This window comes from Marmota marmota, unplaced genomic scaffold (assembly GCF_001458135.2).
Source record: "Marmota marmota marmota unplaced genomic scaffold, marMar, whole genome shotgun sequence".
Taxonomy (NCBI): domain Eukaryota; kingdom Metazoa; phylum Chordata; class Mammalia; order Rodentia; family Sciuridae; genus Marmota; species Marmota marmota.
In genome coordinates this window covers 533,659-556,122 of record NW_026000109.1, presented here as the reverse complement: position 1 = coordinate 556,122, position 22,464 = coordinate 533,659, and the positions used below count along the sequence as shown (strand labels likewise).

At 37.9% G+C, this 22,464-nt stretch overlaps 1 protein-coding gene across 1 annotated transcript in view; it reads left to right on the top strand.

Moving 5' to 3' along the window:
- The window catches only part of Cdk6 (cyclin dependent kinase 6), a 205,291-nt gene that overhangs the window by 171,593 nt on the left and 11,234 nt on the right, over positions 1 to 22,464 (top strand). The window contains exons 5-6 of the mRNA XM_015506732.2: positions 15,860 to 15,910; positions 20,515 to 20,650. Coding sequence (XP_015362218.1) covers positions 15,860 to 15,910; positions 20,515 to 20,650 — 187 coding nt within the window. The remainder of the gene's footprint in view (positions 1 to 15,859; positions 15,911 to 20,514; positions 20,651 to 22,464) is intronic.

The following is a 22,464-nucleotide window of genomic DNA, read 5'->3' as shown; positions in this document are numbered from 1 at the left end:
TGTTTGACCCGTGCAGAAATAAGATCTGTGGAAGCACAGCACACGAGTCTGAATCATTTAATTGTGTTTTATTCGTATCTGAATTTGCATCTGTCACAAACCCAGTGTGTCCACCATGAAAACTCGCATTCTTCAAATATTACTGAAAAAAAATCCCTTTCCAGTGGGTCTGTTCCTTGTAGATAGTCTGTGAAATTTCTGAGGAATGTTGTGGGCTTTGTTTCCTGTGCTAAATTGTTGAGTTATCACACATTATTGGATTCCACCCAAAATGTGCTGGATACGGATATTATATTCACACAGGATACCAGTTGTCTTTACCATTCATAAAGGGGGAAAAAAATTAAGCTCTACGTCATAAGCTATAAACTCTAAAAGAATAGGAGAAAATTTGTGTGCAAGTAATTTTTAAAAATGTGTCCTTGGCTCTTTTCTTCATACAGGCATGAGTCAACTCAGTCACAGCTTTGTTATGACTGCTAACCACTTTCTTGTCTCTGTACTTTTCACACCAAGGCTGCATAGCCAGGGTTCCCAACCTGCTTAGGATATGGTGCCATCTTAACTTGTTTGAGAAGAAAGAGATCTTTAGAGATGTCAGCTCTTCCATTTGTGTATAAAAACAGAAAAGAATGGAAGTGGTTTGATTTCTCTCCTATTTGCTTTCCTCTGTCCCAAATTTTCTACAATGCTTATATATTTACTGTCAGCAAAATAATTCATTTTTCAAGAATCCACCCAGCATTAATAATATAAATGCTTTAAAAGATGAATCTGGCTCTTGGGTCAATGCAGTTTTATCCTGATTAAAAAAAAAAATGCCAACTTTGTTGATTGATCACCACACTAGTCTCATAGTACTAGAGACAAGTAGATGATCACTGATATCCAAGGGCCAGAACTCATTTGTATGCTAAGCAGATTATAATTTTTTAAGGAAAAAATGAGAAAATCAGTTTTCCACTGTTCAGAGTATTTATAACTAATGATCAAGTCCAATTTGAGACTATTTTTAGATCATTTGTAATACTCTATGAGTGATACTTTTGGTTCCCTTTTGAGCGAAGCTACTTTAAAAAGAAAAAAAAATATTAACCAGTCACTCCAACTAACAGACATTTCCATTTCAGAAAATTTCTAGTGATTATTTTCCCAAAAAATCAACATTAAAATAGACTTGGAAAGACGTCATCTTGCTTACAGCTGGCTGATGTCAATATTAGAGTTTTTGCAAGAGAAAGCATGTGGGTATAAGCATAGACATGACCATGCCCACAGCAGAGTTCATGAGACTGCCTTTGGCAAAAAATAAAAAATGTTGTGTCAAAGACAAAACCAGTGGATTCACAGAATCAAAAATGTGGTTTCAAAAGTCTCATTTTTGGTAACCATTATTTGTATTATATAAAAATTTATATTTATACAATATTTATATTTCCTATGGAAATATATTTTTATTAAATGGACTTACTTTTTTTAAAAAAAAAAAGTAGTTTTGTAGTTGTAGATGGTCAATGCTTTTATTTTATTTGTTTATTTTTATGTGGTGCAAAGGATAGAACCCAGTGCCTCATGCATGCTAGGCAAGCACTCTGCCTCTGAGCTACAGCCCCAGCCCAAATGGACTTACTTTTGCATTTTTCTAACCTTATTCCTGTGTATTGCTTTCAAGTCAGCCTGTCAGGGAGAAAGCTGGCTTACTTGGCTAATTTGTTTTCAGTGGTATATGTTCCTGATGAATCACAGGACTCTCTCTTGCTCTACCAACGTAGCACTCCAGAATCATTCTCAATCCAGATCATAGCTTGTCACTATCAATCAGACTGGACAGGACGAATTCTCCTTTTCATCATGTGTGTAGGTACCCCTGCCCCTGTGACCTCCATTGGTGGCTGCTTCTGGATCACACACATACACTATGTCTTCAAAAGTGCTTAAAGCCATAGGCAAAGCTCTTTCCCCTGCAAAGACAGCAGGGTGCATATAGGTTTACAAGGTCCTTTGCTAGAAGAGAAAAGTAGCATTTCAATTTGGGGTGCAAGAGGAAGCTTCTCCTTGTTAGTCCTTTAGTACATAGGACCAGTGAATTATTAGGGGAAAAAAGGAATGAAATCCCCACCTCGACCACTTTCATTCTTAATTATTTTGAGTGACACTCATTTTAAATAGCCCACTCCAGTGAAACAACAAAGAGCTCTTACTCTTTTCTTCTCTGCACCTTCAACTGCTGGTTCTGGGTCTCCTGGATAGGGTGACAGTATCCCAGTTTGCCTGATCAGGGATGTTTCCCAGAATATTGGGTTTGCTATGCTAAAAACCAGGACCATCCTGAGGAAGCTGGGCTTGTTGGTCATCTGGTTCCTGGGACCTTCCCTATCCAAATAATCAGATATTATTTCTCACTCATGTATAAATTCCCTATCAAAGCTTTTCTTTGCCTCCTAGAAAAGCACATTATGAAGCAAGGCAGGGAATTGTGAGACAGAATTATTTTATTATAGGGTGTGGTGAGGATCCTTCTAGTTTGGTTGAGGGGAAGTCTCTAATTTACTTCTTCTGTACAGTGGACAAGCCCTGAGCCCAGTTAATAACTGAAACCTGACGGCTTAAGCTATGGCACCGATTTTGCCAGGTGTCCATGGTCATCTCTGATAATCTATTCTGTGTCTCCGAATACCATCATCAGTGTTGTCCAAATGGTCTTCCAGCATTTCATCAGTAAGGTTTTTTTCAGTACCAAACCCAACTTAAAATACCTATAGAATTATAGTATTATAAGTAGAATTCCACAAGGAACAAGGAGGATCATCCAAACTGGTTATAAAGAGAAAGAAGACAGTCTTTCCCAAAACATTGAGCCTGAGATTTCTAACTATTTAAATTTCATAAAAACAATAAAAAAAACCATAGTGAGAGGGTGATGCCATGGGGACACCAAATCCTTGACTTCCCTCCGGTTTCTTAGTAATACTGAGGTTAAAAATGCTTCACACTCATTATAGCTTCCTCAGAATTCTTTTCCTGGTTGTTTTGGTCATCTTTTTCATTATTGTAACCAAAAGGCCTGATAAGAACCATTTTAGAGGAGGGAAAGTTTATTTGGGGCTCACAGTTTCAGAGATCTCAGTCCACAGATGGCTGACTGTTCCTCTGGGCCTGAGGAAAGGCAGAACATTGTGGAGGAAAGGTGTGGAGGAGGACAGCATCTCAGGACATGACAGGAAACAGAGACTCACACTCACCAGGAATAAAATATAAACCCCAAAGGCGCACCCCCAACAACCCACCTCTTCCATCCACACCCTACCTGCCTTCAGTTACCACTCAGTTAATCCCTATTAGTGGATTAATGCACTGATTATGTTAAGGCTTTCATAACCCAATCCACCTCTAATCCATTGTGTCACACCTGAGCTTTTGGGGGGCACCTCATGTCTAAATTTTGCATTCTCAAATGCAAAGTCATTCAGTATTTACTAGTCATCTAACTTCAGAGTTAGAATGAGAATTCCAATCTATTAATGTAATTAGGAACCCAGCCTTTAGAGAGTACTCAGTATGTGATGGTTGCTTTTTAAATTTTAATTGTACAAAAGTATGGGATATAGTGTAAAATTCAGTACATGTATACTTGTATTTGTATGCTAACACAAATTTCAAATCAAATGATAAAAGCAGGATAATTAATATTTCATCCCCTTAAACATATTTTAAATTTTTGATGAGCATATTGTAATTTGTACTTACTGAAGGGGTACAGTATGATATTTTCAGTACATATACATAATTATGTACTGCTCTGATCAAATCAGGGTAATTAATATTTCTATCTCCTTTTCATTACTGTTTTGAGCCTTTGAGTTCCTGCCACTTAGTTATTCATGAAATATACAAGAGGTTATTGTGAACTGTATAGTTCCCCCTCCTCTGTTGTGCGGAACATTGGAAGATATTCTGTCCAACTGTATTTGTGTACCCTTTATCCAGACTCTTTCTTTTTTTTTTTTCTTTTAATATTTTTAGTTGTAGATGAGCACAATACCTTTATTTTATTTATTTTTATGTAGTGCTGAGGATTGAACCCAGTGCCTCATTTGTGCTAGGACAGTGCTCTACCACTGAGCCACAACCCCAGCCCTATCTAGCCTCTTTCTACCTCCTACTCTTCCCAGCATCTAGTAATCAGTATTACACATTCTGATCAACTGCTTTTTTTAATATCCACATATGAAAGAGAACATGAGATAGCTGTCTTTCTGTGTCTGACTTACTCAACATGATGTCCTCCAGTTCCATCTGTTTACTACAAATTATATGATATCTTTCTTTTTATGAATGAATAGTACTCTATTGTGTGTATACATTACATTTTCTTAATCCATTCATGGGTTGATGAGATTGGGTCTGTATCTTAGCTATTGTGATGATGAAAGAAATGGAAGAGGTCACAAAACAATGGAAAGACAGAACTGTTTATGGAATTAATATTGTTAAAATGTCCATACTACACAAAGCAGTTTACAGACGCAATACAAATGCTAACTACATAATCATCCCTTACCATGTCTTAAGAATTACCCTGAGCCCTGTAATTGGAAGGCATGAGATAAGGGAGGCTTTGAAAGAATACTACACTTGTAATTTGGTTTTATATATATATATAAATCAGAAAATACTTAAAAGAATACTTGGATTCTATGGGCTAGAGTTCTGGCTCAATAGTAGAGCACTCACCTAGCATGTGTGAGGCACTAGGTTCAATTCTCAGCAGCACATTTAAAAAAAAAAATACAGATATTGTGTCCATCTACAACTAAAAAAAAAAACGGGAATTGAACCCAGGAGCACTTAACTACTGAGCCACATCCCCAGTCCTATTTTTATATTGTATTTAGAGACAGGGTCTTACTGAGTTTCTAAGTACCTTGCTAATCTGCTAAAGGCTGCCTTTGAACTCAAGATCCTCCTGCCTCAGCCTCCCAAGTTGCTGGGGTTACAGGCATGTGCCATCACACCTGACAACAACTACAAATATTGTTTTAAAAAAAGAATACTTGGATTCTAGACACACAAGAGACCAATTATGTTTGTCTCTGCTTTTAGACAAGAACATGCCAGCCTCACTTTCTAATGGTAAAGGTAAGGAAGGTGCATTGTATTTGGTACTGTGAGGAAGGAAGTGTTGTTGAACTTACATTAGTATCCCCCCAAAATTACTGTGTGAAGCTCTGACCCCACAAAGTGATGATTTTGGAGATAGGGCCTTTGGGGGGTTATTAGGTTTAAATGAGATAAGGAAGGAATTGCTTCCATGATGGAATTAGTGCCCTAAGACACCAGGGAACTTGCTCTGTCTTCAGCCAAGTGAACAGCACACACAGAGCAAGAAGACCCTGAGTGCAAGCCAGGAAGGGAGTCTTTACCAACACAGGGACCAGGAAGAGATGGCACCAAAAGAATAGAAATACAGGGGCTGGGGATGTGGCTCAAGTGGTAGCGCGCTCGCCTGGCATGCGTGCAGCCCGGGTTCGATCCTCAGCACCACATACCAACAAAGATGTTGTGTCCGCCGAAAACTAAAAAATAAATATTAAAAAAAAAAAAAAAAAAAAAAAAAAAAAAAAAAATTAAAAAAAAAAAAAAATAAATAAAAAAAATAAAAAAAAAAAAGAATAGAAATACAATTCTTTAATTCAATAAGTATAAGAAAAACAATTATTTATAGCAAGTATGAGATGCTCTTTCAATAATTCTTGAAATACTTAGAAATGACTTTTTTGACTTAATGACCTCTTAGTCTTTTTTAGTCATATAAAGTGGACTCCGTAAATATATTAATTTGTGAGTTTTGCAGTGATTCAGCAATCAGATGGTTTGGTGAGCTCTAGTTTAATTCTCATTGTGAACTGAAAACTAGTGACTGCTTACTACTACTGCTACTAGTTCTCCTTCTTCTCCTCCTTTGCTCTCACATTATTCATACCTCAGTAAATGTGAGCCCACTATGGAGCAATAAAGTATTAACATCTGGTAACAAGAAGAAATTAATTCAGCTATTTATTTTTAGGGAAATTACCAGACTCATGGTCCTTCCTAAAGACAGATGCCCCACACTCTAACTTGTTAGAGACCTGAGTCTTTCCTGTAAGTGGCACCTCCTTTCCCTGGTAGAGGATTTTCTTCTCTGTGTGCCTGTCTTGGAGACAGAACTTAGTCTCAGATTCTTCTTTCTGCCACAATCCTTCCTTTCCATTACTGGGCTTTTCATTTTTCTTCCATGGTCTTTCTCACCAGCCTTTCTTCCTTTCTGGGCTATTTCCTTCAAGGGCCTCTTTCCCTTCCATGCCCTCTGTCATCCTTTATTCATTTATTTTGCCTTTGCTACACTTTTTCTCAAGCTACTCTTTCTTGTCCTAGGGAGCCCATCCCTTAGGTGCAGTAAGGGCAGAATCCCCATCCTGATTGCCTCTTGCAGCTTCTGTAATAGTTTGGGCAAGATTGGGGATTTCGGAGAATAATTGTCAGTTTTTGAATACCCATTATTTTCAGGCAGTATTGTCTGGTACCTAGGGCAGACTGGTTAAAGCATCAATAGGCACAGCAATATAAATCAAATCCAGGGGCTGGGTGTATAGCTCCATGGTAGAGCACTTGCCTAGTATGTGTGAGGCTCTAGGTTCAATTCTTAGCACCACATGTAAATAAATAAATAAATAAATAGAAATTTTAAGAAATCAAATCCAGTTTTGGTTCTCAGTATGTCTACATCTATTCAAAAAATAAAATAAAATTATATATATTTGTGCACATGCATGCTCACACTTGAATTACCCAGAAATAGGTTTTGAGATAAGGAGCTGAAATCAGTAGAAAGAAGGGAAAAAAAGCCTTCTTCCAGGGAGGAGCAGTAACCACTGAGTATGTATTAATATAGTGTCAGTTATGGACAGACGGGGCAGTAAATTGTGTGCTCTGGATACAGAAACAACTGAAGGTCGGCCCTGTTCTCAGAGAGCCTCTGGTTGGTCTGTAGAAATGAAGAAGTCAAGAAGTAATAGAAGTGGGTTACTATTGGAGAATTAAGAAACAAGGTGAACAGATCACAAACACGCAGGTAGCTGTGCCGTTGGCTTTCTTCTTTCTGGTTGTAAAATAGTGCTTATAAAATGCTTAGAAGAGATCATAAGGAGTTAGTTTATTATTTAATCCTATTTGATAAGTCAATAGGAAAGTTTCAGGCCATATTATTACTTTATTCCTAACTTGAAAAATAATTTCTTAAATACTTTTTTTCACAATTTGATTGAGATATTATAATTCACATATCATGCAACTCAAAATAAATAGTGACAATTCAGGGGCTGGAGTTGTAGCTCAGTGGTAGAGGGCTTGCCTAGCACATGTGAGGTACTGGGTCGTCCTCAGCACCACATAAAAGAAAATAAAATAAAGATATTGTGTTCATCTACAACTAAAAAAATATTTTTTAAAAAATAGTGACAATTCAATTGTTTTAGTCTAACATATTCAGAGTTATGCCATCAACACCACAATTAGTTTTGAACTCTCCACACTCATTAAGTCTGTCTTTATTCATCTCAGTCTGCTGTAACAAAATACTATAAACTGGATGCCTTCTGAACAACTGAAATTTATTCCCTACAGTTCAGGAGACTGGCAAGTCCAGGATCAAGGCACCAGCAGATTCTCATCCACTTCTTTGTTCCTAGACAGCCCTCTTATGGCAAAAGGATGAGGGAGTCCTCTGGAGCCTCTTGGAAAGACACTAATCCCATCTATGACCTAATCACCTACCAAAGGCATCACCTCCTGATACCATCACGTTGGGGGTCAGGATTTCAGTATACAAATGTTGCAGGGACACAGACATCCAATCTACTGTAGAGTCACTTCCTGCCTAATCCCCTAGTCCCAAATGACCACTAATCTACTTTCTGACTCTATAGATCTGCCTGTTCTATATAAATAGACTCACACAATTTGTAGCTGGCTTCTTGTACTTAGCATAATGGTTTTAAGGGTCATTCGCATTGCACCAGGACTTCATCCTTTTCATGACTAAACGAATCCCTTTGTAGGGCCATACCCAATTCCATTCATCAGCTGATGGACATTTGGGTTGCTGCTACTTTTTGTTTGTTAAGAATAATGCTATCATGAACCTTCACACACACAAGTTTTTTTGTGGACATAGGTTTTCAATTTGCTGGGGTATATACCTGGGGGTGCTTGGGTATTATTCATTCTCTATACATTTTTAACTATATTTAAAGTTAAAAAGCATATTTAAAGTCAAATTATCTTCTAATCACACATACACACATGCTCTCACACACACATGCAGACACATCTCATTCTTCCTGGCTGTATTAAAAGTACCAACTTAAGATCATGCTCCTTCCAAGTCACGTTCAGTCTTTCTTTGGATCATCTTATCTTAAATATCTTTTTATCTCTTCCCATTTCCTCATCCCACCTAGTTAGATCCTTGTCATCTCTTTGCACTGACCTCCTAGTTGGCCCCCCTGGCTCAATCTCCAGCCCCCTTGATTCACCCCTGCTAAATTAATCTTTCTTAACACTGCTTCTATTTTGCTATCCCTTGAAGTCAAACAGAGAAACCTAGCTACTTGCTCAGCTGTGCTTCCTCAGATAAATCACTTCTCATCGGTAAAAAAGAGGTTTATCAGGTACCTCCAAATATTCTAGTAAAGAGTAGATGATTTCCTCAGCCTTCTGTCCCTCACCAATAAAATGGGGTAAACTCCTCCATGTAGTGATGTTGCATTTGTTCTTGTTGTCTCCTACAGGGACAGGGATCAATATATTAGAGTGTGTGTGTGTGTACGTTTATAAATTTATATTTTAATAAATTTACTTACATAAACACAAAATTGTGATATAATTTCAATACCTATTTTGTATGTATTACACATTACATATGGACTATATGTAATATTACGTAATATGATCTATACTTTATATACCTTTTTCTTTTTTGAATCTGCCAGCTTCAGTTGCAGCCCTGTGTGCTTAGTGGGTGATCATTCATTGTTTACTAACTAAATCATTTAATTGATTTTCTGCTAAATCCCATTATTTGACTAGGTGGTAACTGTAAGGTGATAAGTTAACTTTTTTAACTTAACAGATAACAACTCTAGAACAGAACAGAGAAGCAAGGATAAAAATGTAGAGTTATATTTTTCAAAAGGTCACTTCGTGAACATGGAAAATTCCTCTACTAATCAAAAAAGATAGCAGCTATAGTATAGCCACAGGTCAAATGCAGGTTACAAAGGTGCTCCATAGGGTGACCCATGACTTCCTTGTCTTTTTAGTACAATGAATGTATTATAAATGAAGTTTTTCATCTTCCATTATGCATGAATCATTTCCTCATACACACTTCTCATCTACAGAAATGTACCCCACTTTTAAGTGCTATTTTCCACTGTTCATTGAGATTATGAATGATATTTATATGTTTGTTTAGTTGCCTGTTTAAAAAGACACTTAATCTGAATCATGATTCCTTTTGTAATTTGACCTGTAAAAATTCACCTCACTGATAACAGACTTTACTACATGGTGATTGATATTTTAATAACATTACCAATTCAGATGTAAGTAATCCTCACTGGAAATTTTAGCGTCCACCCTTTACAAAAATACTTTCTTTCCTTTATAATGTTAAAAGAGCTGTAATGTATAGTGGCCCAGAGAAAGGACTATAAAGCTTAAATATGATTTGGAGTTCACCACTCGGTGAAAAAATGGCCTCTTCTTTCTTGTTCATCCTGTGAAATACTTGTACTGTCAACTGTGTATAATATCAGCTAGGAATAGGAGAGGGTGTGTGTGTATGTGTTTAGTCACCACTTATTGAAGGTCTGCTGGAAGCTGGGTATTCTCATAGATGATATATATTCATAATCTCACATAGTTGATCCTATGAGGTAGGCATCATTACCTCCATTTTACAAATGACGCAAATAAGGTGCAGAGAGGTGAGTATGGAGACAATCTTAGGAAGCAAAGAGGATCATAAGACAGGTGCCAGGAAATGCCAACATAAAATTGTAAATGGGATTCGTGAAATTGAGAGTTAACAAAGGTCTTTAGCAAATGAAGTTTGAGAAAGGTTATCCTAAACTACTGGAAAATCATTTAAAGTAAGTAATTGTAGTTTTTGATATAGTAAAATAAGTGAAACTCGCTGACCTTATGCAATATCCTGTATAATAAAAATATTTTCCTTAAATGTTGCTCTAGGAAAAGAATTTATTTTTAATTTTTTTTTAGTTGTAGATGAACATAATACCTTTATTTTATTTATTTACTTTTTATGTGGTGCTGAGGATCAAACCCAGTGCCTCTCACATGTGAGGCGAGCATTCTACCCCTGAGCCACATCCCCAACCCTGTTTTTAAATATTTTTATAGTAGGTGGACACAATATCTTTATTTTATTTTTATGTGATGCTGAGAATCGAACCCAGTGCCTCACTGATGCTAGGCGAGCACTCTACCAACTGAGCTATAATCCCAACCCTAGAAAAATAATTTATACAGTCTTAATTTTAAAATGTTCTTGGTAGATGTTCTCTTTCCGTTTTGTTATTTAACATCCCCTTATGCACTGTATAAAGCAGAAACATTTTTAAAAATACAAAAACAGCCTTCAGATTTTCTATTCTCTATTGCTAATTTTATCTTTAAATAATTAATTAAAAAGAATTGGGTTTGTCACCTAAAAGGTTTATGTCTAAAAGCAAGCAAGATGGTTTTGCTTAGTGGATTCTCTTCTTGAAAAATAAATTGCATAGCTTTCATTTTTTATGGGCCTTTGTCTCACTATATAAAGAGCATTCCTCTTTTATTTTGGTCTCCAAGCATGGCAGCATGGCTTCTCTAAGTACACACTAGAGTGTCCAGGAAGGTAGATTTTCAGGCAGTGGGGAAGAAAATAGAGTTCAACATGGCTTTGGACCTCTTCAGGTTGTCTTTGTTATGTCTCTTTCAGCCTTTTATTTGCTTCTTCAACCATATACTTCCTTCCAGCTATGTTCTATAATAAAGATCTAGTTATAATAATATAATAAAGAACTAGTATAATAAAGTCCAATTCATTGTATGTGTTAACCAAATTATTCCTACCATTATAAAATTATCTAAGGCTGTAGAAATAAACTCTCCACAAAACCAAAGATTATGTTCATCTCCATCTATCTAAAACATGCCATAAATTATATGAATTTAAGGATATTTAAGTCAGCTAACCCAAGGAGGGAATAACTATACATAAAGACACCTGATAGCCCCAAGATATTTTTTTACCAGACAGCTTGATTAAAAGACAGATTATATCATATATACTTATATCTCCATATTCTACCGTAGCATCTCAAGATTTCACCATGATGAAATACTCCATCCTTCCTCTGAATCCCTTATACCTCTTCATGTTCCTGATGTACACAGCATCCTCTCATATGGAAAAAATCTCCCGACAAACTATTCAGAATTTTCAGCCAAAGATCAAATTGTTCTAAAAGTTTAGTCAAATTCAAAATTCACCTCCTGGACTGTTCCTTCCTACATAACTCATTTCCATTTTCTTGTTACTATGTATTCTCATCCAGAAATCCATTTTAATAACTAATTGCATGCATTCAGGGCTTAGTAGCTATATATAACTCATGCTGTATATCTGCTGCAAAGCTAAGTTAACAGAGCTCAGAGTCACACTCCCTAAGGTGGTGACCTGTACACCACATTGCTGTTCAGAGCTTCTAGCATTCTCCAAGGCAGGTTTTGCTAAGTGTTCACAGAATAGTGGTCAGGATTCAGACCTCTGCTTCCTGTACTCCTTATTAAAAGAAGCAAACTGATGGGCCAGTTCTAACTCAAGGCTGGAAGAAGGCAATCATAACTGGGGCAAATTCCAGCCAATAAGTAGAGATAAGACTTTATATCCTGGCTGTATGGTAAAACATGACTTTGAAAGTGCTCTACTTGAACACCTACTTAGGGGCTGGGGTTGTGGCTCAGTGGCACATTCGAGGCCCTGGGTTCGATCCTCAGCACCACATAAAAATAAATAAATAAAATAAAGGTACTGTGTCCAACTACAATTTAAAAAAATAAATATTTAAAACACCTAGCCAATGTTAGCTTAAGCATAGCACACATTTGTTTAAAGGCATAATGGAGCTAACAAGAAATTTAGAATGTTGCCAGGGAACGAAATGAAAAAGGAAATGAAACCCAAACAGTAAAGGAATGAACCACTGGTGCAACTGAATTTCAGGTCCCTGTTTCAGTGCTCACTGCTACAAACTAAAGATTTGTGTCCCTCCAATTTGATATATGTTGGTAAAGTCATGTGAAGTCCTAACCCTCAAGGTGTTAGGAGATGGGGCCTTTGAGAAGTGATGAGGTTTTGAGGGTGGAACCCTCACAAATGGGATTAGTGCCCACGTAAAAGAGGTCAGAGAGGTCCTTTACCCTTTCCACAATGTGAGAAAGCAAGAAAAGAGCCATCCATGAACCAGGAAGTGGGCCCCCACTTACACTTCCCATCCTCCAGAACTGGAAATAAATTTCCGTTTTTGCAAGTGCCTTGGCCTATGGTATTCTGTTTATATTCTGTTTATCAACCCAAACAGACCAAGACACATGCCCCAGAACAAGAGTTAGTCTTATACCTTTGCCTAGGAGAAACATCCATTCAAGATAGTCTGGTTTGTTTGCTTCCCAATAGCCATGGCCTACATATGTATTTTAAGCTGTCCATGTCACTCTATGGGTAGTTTTGCCCTGCCTTTGTAGAGAACAGCTTCCTTCCTGAAAGGTGAGGCTTGGCATGTTTGCATAGACTTCACCAGCTCATCAGTTTAACTGATGCCCTCAATTTTGTCTGTAAACTTGCTAAGCTGGCACACCCACCACTCTAGCCATTCAAGATGTATGCTTAACCAGGAGGGGTCAATTGTGTGTGTTCCTAAATCTCATAATTCCAGTTATACTTATTTTTTGTAATTTCATAATTGTTTTATATTAAGGAAATAAATGGGTATGCAAAGAAAGAAAACTGTTGTTTCTATGAAACACAAGTTCAGTATTTTAGATAGAATGAAAAATTGTGTCTTGAGTAAGTGTGGGTAAAGCAACTCTTCAAAGATTGAGCTTGATGGGGAAAGACTTTAAAATCTAATATCCTAATACTATTGCATTGGGTATTAGGTGTCAATCTAAGAATTTTGGAGGGACCCCAATGCTCAGACCATAGCTGCAAGTCACTACGTTACAGAGAGTATTAGTTGATCTGGTGGATTGCTCGGTTCCCTGTTATAGTAGAGAAAGAATTTAAAGACACTTGCAAAGCAAACTGAGTATAATACAGAATCCCACAGGCACCAGCTTGTGAAATATCAGGTCTCTGAAGTGCTCTTCAGAGTCCCATGCTGTTCTCTCTAGAGGATTAGCTGAGATGACTGAACTAACAGAACAAAATAAAAGTACTGCAACATAATAGTGGAGTATACAGGCTTTGGGCAAGACAAACCCAGTTTGAATTTCATATCTGCAGTTTGATATGTATTAGTTAAGTCATGTGACTTAACCATCTCTGATCCCATTTCCTCATTTGAAAATCGGGACAATAATAATACTACATTTCTCCTGAAATTTTTGTGAGAATTACGAAGATCATATTTGGGGAGCACTTGGCACCATGCTAGATACAACAGTAGAATATCCCATTGTTTTCCCTGTTTTTATGGGCTTGTGTGTGTGTGTGGTGCTGGGGATTGAACCCAGGGCCTTGTGCATGCAAGGCAAGCACTCTACCAACTGAGCTATATCCCCAGCCCTTTATGGGCTTTTTTTTAATTGATTTTTTTTTTTTAATGTGGTGCTGAGGATCAAACCCAGGGCCTTGCACATGCTAGGCAAGTGCTTTAAAATGGCTGAGCCACAACCCCAGCCCTATGGTTTTGGGTTCTTTTTTTTTTTTTTTTTAATTCTGATGTCTCCCTCTACCCCCAGTACTGAAATTGAACCCAGAGGCACGTTACCCAGTATTTTTTTTTTTTAATTTTGAGACAAGTGTCTCACTAAGTTGCTAAGACTGGTCTTGATCTTGTGATCCTCCTACCTCAGCCTCCCAATTTGCTAGGATCATCCGCATGTGCCATTGTACTTGCCTCACTGTGCTTTTTTTAAGGCTTGTGTAGGAGATGGGGATGTAGCTTAGTGGTAGAGCACATGCAGAATTCTGGGTTCCATCCCCAGCACCCAAAAAAAACAACTGTCTAGATGTCTTTTAGAACCCAATTCTATAATTCTTCATGAATTTGACTACATAAGTGGTGTGCAAGCTGCCTGTATTTGTTTTCTAGGGCTGCCACAAGAAAATAGCAGACTTAATAACTTAAAGGACAGAAATGTATTCTCTCAGTTTTGTAGGCTGGAAGTCCAAGATCAAGGTGTCAACTTGATTTCTTCCAGGCCTCCCTCCTTGGCTTGCCTACTTGCTGGGTTCTGAGGTGGTCATTTCTCTGTGCACATGTATACCCCTGATGTCTCTTTGTCCAAATTTCTTTTTATGGACACCAGTCAAATTGGATTAGGGCCCACCCTAACTACCTTATTTTAATTACCCTTTAAGGTCCCTGTCACCAAATATAGTCAAACTCTGAGATACTAAAGATTGAGCTTCAAAGTATAAATTTAAGGGGGACACAATCCAGCCCAAAGTATTTTTCATCACATTTTGAAATAATTATCTTCAGGAATACAAAGTAGGACTGAAGAATTTTTAGGTGTCTTCTAATGCTATGATTCTGTAGGACTCTCTGTATTTGACCTATACAGCAAGTGCATTGATTGTGCTTAGAAAATATTTAAGAACTCGAGGCTTTATGAATTTATATCTAGTATAAAATGAAATATGGTTCCTGATAATAGGCCACAAATATTTTACAATATATTAGTGTTGAAAATACCTGCTTCTGATGAGCTAGGAATTAGGAGATAATATACTTGTGGACCATAGGTATATACAAAGTCAAGTAAAATATTTGGTAACCATGTACCTGTTAAGGTAAAGCATTAGGACAAGGATTATGGGGAAACCTAGAGAAGTCCCTGACCACTCTCAAGGACCTATTTGACCTGTTTGGGAAAACAACAAAAATATTACGAAGTTTAGCTTATTTAATTGCCAGTTAAAGGCTCAGTGCAGACAAGGAGGGCTGTGTGTGCAGAAGAGGACACAATTATCTCTGAAGCCTGGAGTAAAGATTTTTGATCTCTTCACGATTAGCAACCATAATATTAGGAGAAAGGAAGAGGGCATCATCAAGAAAACAGACCCAGAAATGGCTAGCTGCAGATTTAGGACAAATAGGAGAGAGGCCCATGAGGAAGTGGTATAAATCGTGCTCTGAGAAGCATCTCATCAAGAATAGCTTCAGAGAGTCTCATCTACCCCTGGGGTGAGAACAGGACCAGGATGTGTTCTGCCCTGTCACAAAGTGAACACCAACATCACAACCTGAGTTGATGGTGGGAGGGTTCTTGTTGCAGTGACTGCCAATAGAATACTCATGACATGAAACACCCAAGTCAGGTATCACCAGCTGCTTGTGAGTGATCCTTACCATAAGTGAAAGTAAGGGTCACTTCACTGGCCAGAGGAAAGACATCACAGTTCTTTCCTCCTTTTCCCACTCACAGAGAATATTTTGCTTCCTACTGAACAATGATAATGGCAAATATGATTGAAATGTAATCTGAGATAATTCCTTAAGATCTATCTTTTTTCTTCTAGGCCTCTTTTTCGTGGGAGTTCTGATGTCGATCAACTAGGAAAAATCTTGGAGTAAGTAATCACTGTAATCAGTGTCTATATAGCATGGAAACATTTACAATGACTTTTTCTGACTTTCATATAATATGTTTATCTCTTGTCTTTCTTACCCCCAAGCTGCTGCTGCAGACAGTATTATTTGTGTGGTGAGTGGGGACAGGGTATAAGTACTGTCTTATGAGTCCACCATGATGTGTGGTCTGACTGCTGTGCTTTGGAGGCTTGTGTGCTGCTTGTGTGGATCTTTTTGCTGCCCCTCTTTCTTCGCTTGGCTAAGCTCCACCTCTTTGGAGCAGATGTGTTCTCTGCTCATGGTCATTTCAAACATTCCCATCAGAGGTAAGGCACTTGGTGGCTTAGTAACCCATCCTTGTCCAGGGGCTTCCTGTCCCTATCAAATATCCTTGGTCATCCAGGTTGTTTTGCATTGTTTTTTGTTTGTTTGTTTGTTTGTTTTGATTTGATTTGATTTCCTGGGCTATGACTGGGATGCTACACCATCCTGTTTTCTTTGGAGCACCAAATAAGAAATGAGAATCCTAGGTTCTCATTCTAGATCTGTGGCTAACTAACTGCAACCTTGAGAAAGTCATTTAAAACACCCTTACAAAGTGTTTGGCACGTAGTAAGTGCTTTAACAGTGTTAATGATTGTTGTTGGTATTATAATTCATCACTAATTATTCGATCTTTTTGTTTCTTAACTTCATTTGAGAAATGAAACTCTAACTTGAGTTCTCCATATGATCCTTTCTTGGTCTCAAAATTCTGGGTTCCAGTTGTTTGTTACATTGCTCCTTGATGGTTTGCAGAGCTCCGTTCACGACTGCATGTTGGTGCCTGTGAGGGTCTGTCTGCTTTAATGTTCATAGAGTGTAACCAGGACATTTCTTCTCACAGCGTGTAGCATGGCATCTTTTTGGGGTTTGTGCATTTACTAAACCCCATCAGCATTGGGGTGGAGTAAAGAGAAAGTGTGTGCTCTGACTAAAAATAGCAGTGACCCTTGCTCTGTGACATTTTCTAGGAATCCTGGTAAATTTTATGAAATCTGAAATCTGTAAGAACAGAAGTTTATGTTAGCACTATCTATTCAAGCATAACTGCTTAAAAGAATTGGAATAAAAATGAAACCAGACTTTGTTCTGGTGACTGGAAGCACCTCTGATAGCCCTCCTCTGGTGCCAGTGCTACCCTGAGTCAGAACCCAATGACTTTAAGACCTAAAAAACATTTGCAAGTTTTGTCTGGTTTTTGGTTCTTGGTTTTATCTGGGGGCTTCCCAGGTCTGAGGCTGCTGCCACTCTTTGAGATGGATAAATTCAGCCTTCAAGTTGCCCTCCTTCTAGATATCAGGTCCATTGATCATTTAGTGGTGAACTTGCATCTGTTCTGCCCATGGTCACTGGACACAATTTGTGTGCATGTGACCCTAAAGAGGGAAATATGAATCCCAGCTGCTCAGGAGGCTGAGGCAGGAGGATCATGAGATCAAAGCCAGCCTCAGCCAAAAGCAAGGCACTAAGCAACTCAGTGAGACCATGTCTCTAAATAAAAGACAAAATAGGGCTGGGGGGTGTGACTTGGTGGTCAAATGCCCCTGAGTTCAATCTCCTCTACCTGCACCCCCCACACCACAAAAAAAAGAGGGAACCATGAAAGTCAGACCTTCCAGTGCCCCTCAGTTGAAAGGAAAGACGCTTTGTACTGAACTCAGCTTGCCAGGCTCAGAAGACCATCACCTGCTCTCCCTTATTTAAACTGCCTGGGGTTTCTGTCCTCCTCCAGCACAGCCTGCAATCTTGTAAGCATTCCCTTAGTACATGAAGCCAGTGCAATGGACCAGAAGGAACATTTGACCAGCCTGTCTGACGTACTTCCAAGGGAAAGCTGGTTCCACTTTTGGCAAAGGCTTGACAATCCTAGGTTGCCAGGAGAAAAGAAGCTGTAAAGTTCGATTGTGCCTTTAGATTTTATTTCTCAGTTTCTGGCATTGTTTCATCAAAATTATTATGTTTTATTTCCTCTGAATGCATTACCTTGCCAGAGAAAATGGACAATGCTGCACCCTAGTGTCACTGTTGAAGTACTTGAGAAATTTTTCCTATCAACGCCATTTATAGATTTTGTATCCTGTCAGTCTTTCCAGTATAAATGTCAAGTTTTTAAGGCTTATATTCAGTGGTTCAAATGGTGGAATGTGATGCAATTACTTCTTAATGAACCTATCAGGATTTCACAATGCTCATATATAGACCATAAAAGTTCATACTGGACATGAGACTGAATTTTTTTAAAAGGAAAAGCTATATTTGCATAATCTTTTTTATCTTATTTTTATTCTAATTTGTTATATATGACAGCAGAATGCATTACAGTTCATATTACACATATAGAGCACAATTTTTCCTATCTCTGATTGTATACAAAATATATCCATACCATTTATGTCTTCATACATGTTATATTTGCATAATCTTAAAGAGAAATGTTTGTGTTTAAGGAGATTTGTACTTGCAAAAAACAAGCACTAAAAAAAAGAAGGCAAAAAAATAAACACTTTAAAAATGAAACCATGTTTTTAGCTTGTAACATGACATTTTATCACATTTTTAAGAACAGTATCATCGTTAAATGGAAATAACTATATTTGTCTACATATATGTGTGTATACACATATATTCAAAGCTGCAAATCAAAAGAATTTTAATTATTTCTAAAAATTTCTATAATCAATTTTTAGCAAAAATGCTGCTATAAAAGAAAAAGCTAAAAAGGAATTAAAGAAAATTTCAAACGATTTTTAATACACATTCTTGTTTGCCACCTCTGCTCTATCCCATCTATCCAAATATATACACATTCATCTCCTTTCATAATTAATAGTGGCATTTTTGTTTTCTTCTTTTTTGGTGAGGGGTGGGATGCTGGAAATTGAATCCAAAACCTGGATTCTGAGCTTATTCTCCACTACTGAGCTACATCCCCAGCCCATTCTCTTTTTCTTACTCTTACTGTCGACCGTGCTATTAAACTTTTGGATATTGCTCAGGTTGGTTCCAGTAAATATGTCCATGTGCCTGTCTTTGCCTCAATAATGTGACTCTTTCAGTTGCCCAACAGAAGCAGAATTAGTGTCTTGCCCCAGACACCCAGTGACAGGTGCAATGATTCAGGGGTATATATGCTCCTCTCTAGGTGAGGTCTGTCACCTGGGCTTTGTTTAGGTCAGGGTAAGAGAAACAAAGCCTTGCAGATCTTGTGACATTACTACCTTATCTTCCTGAAACCTGGAAATCCTTTCATGAGGTCACCCCTTCCTAGGCCAAGTCTTAGAAAGTACAGACCAAGGAGAAGACTCTAAGATGAACCATGAAATTGTAGCATCATTTCTAACTGGAATAATTCAGTTTAACTCAGAATTTGACTGTATATCCTGTCCACAAAACTATGACTATTTTTTAGTTTGGAGTTAGCCATTTTTTTGTGAGATATAAGTTCTTGCATTCTCTGATTTCCCTTATTCAAACCCACCTAACCACCTTTACATAAACTGTAAATAATATCTATATAATGTATAAATTATGTAGGGCCACTGGCTCATGAAATATCTCTGAAGAATTTTAAGTTTACACATAACTAGGAGTCAAGCAGTTCCTATTTGCAGTGTAGTAATGATATATTTCCTTTATTGATGCACTTCACATTAATAACATTTTTTAACTATGATACTAATAATGAATAATTATATTGACTGTGTGTTCTATGTGTGGAGCACTGTATTATATACTTTTTATAAATTATCACTGACCTTCATTGCAGCCATAAATTACCATCACTGTGTACATAAAAATACCAAGAGTCACAGATGTCAAAACAACTTGGTTTTAGTACTAGTAAGTGAGAGGTGTGGAATTTGAACCCAGATCTACCTCTTTCCAAAGCCTATGCTCTCTTTATCACTTATTATTCTCTCTACGACTCTGATCCCAGAATGGTTTTCAGAGAAAATGTGAGTGATATTCTTATGGTTTATTGTTTTCTTGCTCTGGAATACTGTAGAGTTCTTTATAAAATAGTGTTTGCATAAAATAGAACATACCTTTTAGCCATTTTTCTTTGTCTGATTCCAATGTGTGAAATCTCTGTTTGGGGAATTACTCTTTAACCAAATGGATGTATTAATGAAACCATGACAGAAAGCATGTCCTCACTGAGGTGTTCCATCAGAACTCAAAGAACACTCGTGGGCATAAAGGAAGACTTTTTATACCCATCTGGTCTCCTTTGAATCCAGCAGGTCCTGCTTTGTCAGTATGTTAGGGTTTGCCCTTAATATATCCCCCATTTCTACATAATCTCATATATTTTATACTGCTGCCAGAGTAATCCTTTATCTCCTTCCTATGAATTTTACAATTTTCCTATAAGTTTACCTATCCTCTCCTGTTAGATGATCACCATATTGCAGTAGGGCAGAGACAAATAGTCATAAAGTGAATTTCTCCTGGGGAATCTCTGTCCCTAGTGCCTCAAGAGATTTTGCTTTCTTTAGAATTTGGTGAGGAAACAACTTGGCATAGCAGCTAATGCCCACATTCACGTGTTCTTCCCTAGTGTAATTGGACTCCCAGGAGAAGAGGACTGGCCTAGAGACGTTGCCCTGCCCAGGCAGGCTTTTCATTCCAAATCTGCCCAACCCATTGAGAAGTTTGTATCAGATATCGACGAACTTGGCAAAGACCTGCTTCTGGTAAGTTCATGCAGTTCTGTGCCCTGGTATTATTCATACTGAGCTCTGGGCACAAGAATCAGTTCAGCAAGGGCTACAGCCATCACAGCTGGCTGCAGTTTCTTCATGGGTTTTGTGGATTTTGATTCTGGAATGTCCTTCTGATCCACACTCTGAATAAAATCTGCCATCTTTGAATGAAGCCTTAGAAGCTTCTGGATTTGCTTGGGCATATACTTGTTTAGAAGTAAATATTATCTTTCCTTGTTTAAACTTTGTGCTGCCTTAAGTAACTTGTTTGTCATTTTAAGGTCCTTTTCATAAATAGTAACATCTTGGGGGAATGTTTTTCCAAAGGAACCAAGTAGTAAAACTCCTTCTGGGACCAATTTCTTAATTATTAAGTATTTAACATGCCATGCACATGTAAAATCCTTAAGACTCAAACTCATAATACTTGGTGCTTTACCTAAGTTTCTGTACTCAAAGGCCAGAAAAATAGGTACAGAAGAGTATACTTATTGGGAGCTATTCTTGGTGACAGAACCCAGTCAGTAATGGGTATATCCTTTACCTCCTGAATTAAGAGCCTCTGACATCTGCTTCAGGCTGTGGTCAAGTACAGGTCTTCTCCACAAGAAGCAGCAGCTCCCTGGGGCGTGTTTTCCTCATGGCAGTAGGTAGACGCTCCCAGAAGGCAGGCGAGAACATAAGGTGCCCCCAAAGGCCTAGGCTTAGAAGAATCATCCTGCCACAGTCGTCTTTCCACATTCTGTTGTCCAAATCAAGTTACATAGCCAAGGCCAACTTGAAATGGAGGAAGGATTACCCCTCCTTCAGAGGGAGAAGAGAGAAGAAAGGGAGTATATGCGAAAAATTATCCAGTCTATCACAGTATTCGAGTCTTTGCTAAGTTATGATTCTAAAACCTCATTTTGTAAGTAGTTATTTGGCAATGAAATTAAATTTTTGTGCAGAAGCAATATTATTACACAAGATCTTAGAGTTAATTCTCATGCCAGCCTTGTTCCTGAAATAGAGCAGTAATAGAACTTAACTCCCTTTTCTAACTATAATTCTGTAGGACAGAATGTATTAAGAGTTCCCTTTGGAGTTCTCACACACACCCTTGTTTGAGTAAGGAGCCCTCCTTTCCTCCATTCTCTTCCCAGCTCTTAAACTATCAGTGCAGCTGCAGGAAAGGGCTTCCCCCCAGATAATCCTCTAGGGACATCTCTTCCTATCTCACACATATTCCCACAAAGCTTTTCTCTTCTCTCGTATGTCCTAGGGGACTGCTTTCCCCCACCCCCGCCCCTAATGCCATTGCCCTATCTTTTCCTCCTTGGACTGCAGAAAGAGAGACTCAGGCTCAAGAACTTTGCCCCTGCTTTTCTGTCCTTTGGAAGGGCAGTCTTTGCAAAGCTTTTCTAAAGTTGTCTATTAGAGACAGTGAATCCATTCTACACACTGGATTGTACTCTTTTTTTTTTTTTTTTTTTTGGTGGTGGTGCTGAATATTGAACCCAGGGGCTTGTGCATGTGGATATACCAACCAAGCTATATCCCCAGCTACAAGCTCCTCTCTCTGCCTGCTATTTAGCTCTTGATTTTTCAGAAGACCCAAAACTGAAACTGATATTTGCAGACTGATAGGGAGCTTAGGATAAATAAGATTTCAGGGGACTAGAGAATTTGCCTGAAATTATATATAGAATTTTCTATTTATATGTACCTTTCTTTTTTTATTATTTTTAGTTGTAGATGGACACAATACCTTTATTTTATTATTCATATATTTTTTATGTGGTCCTAAGGATTGAACCTAGTGCCTC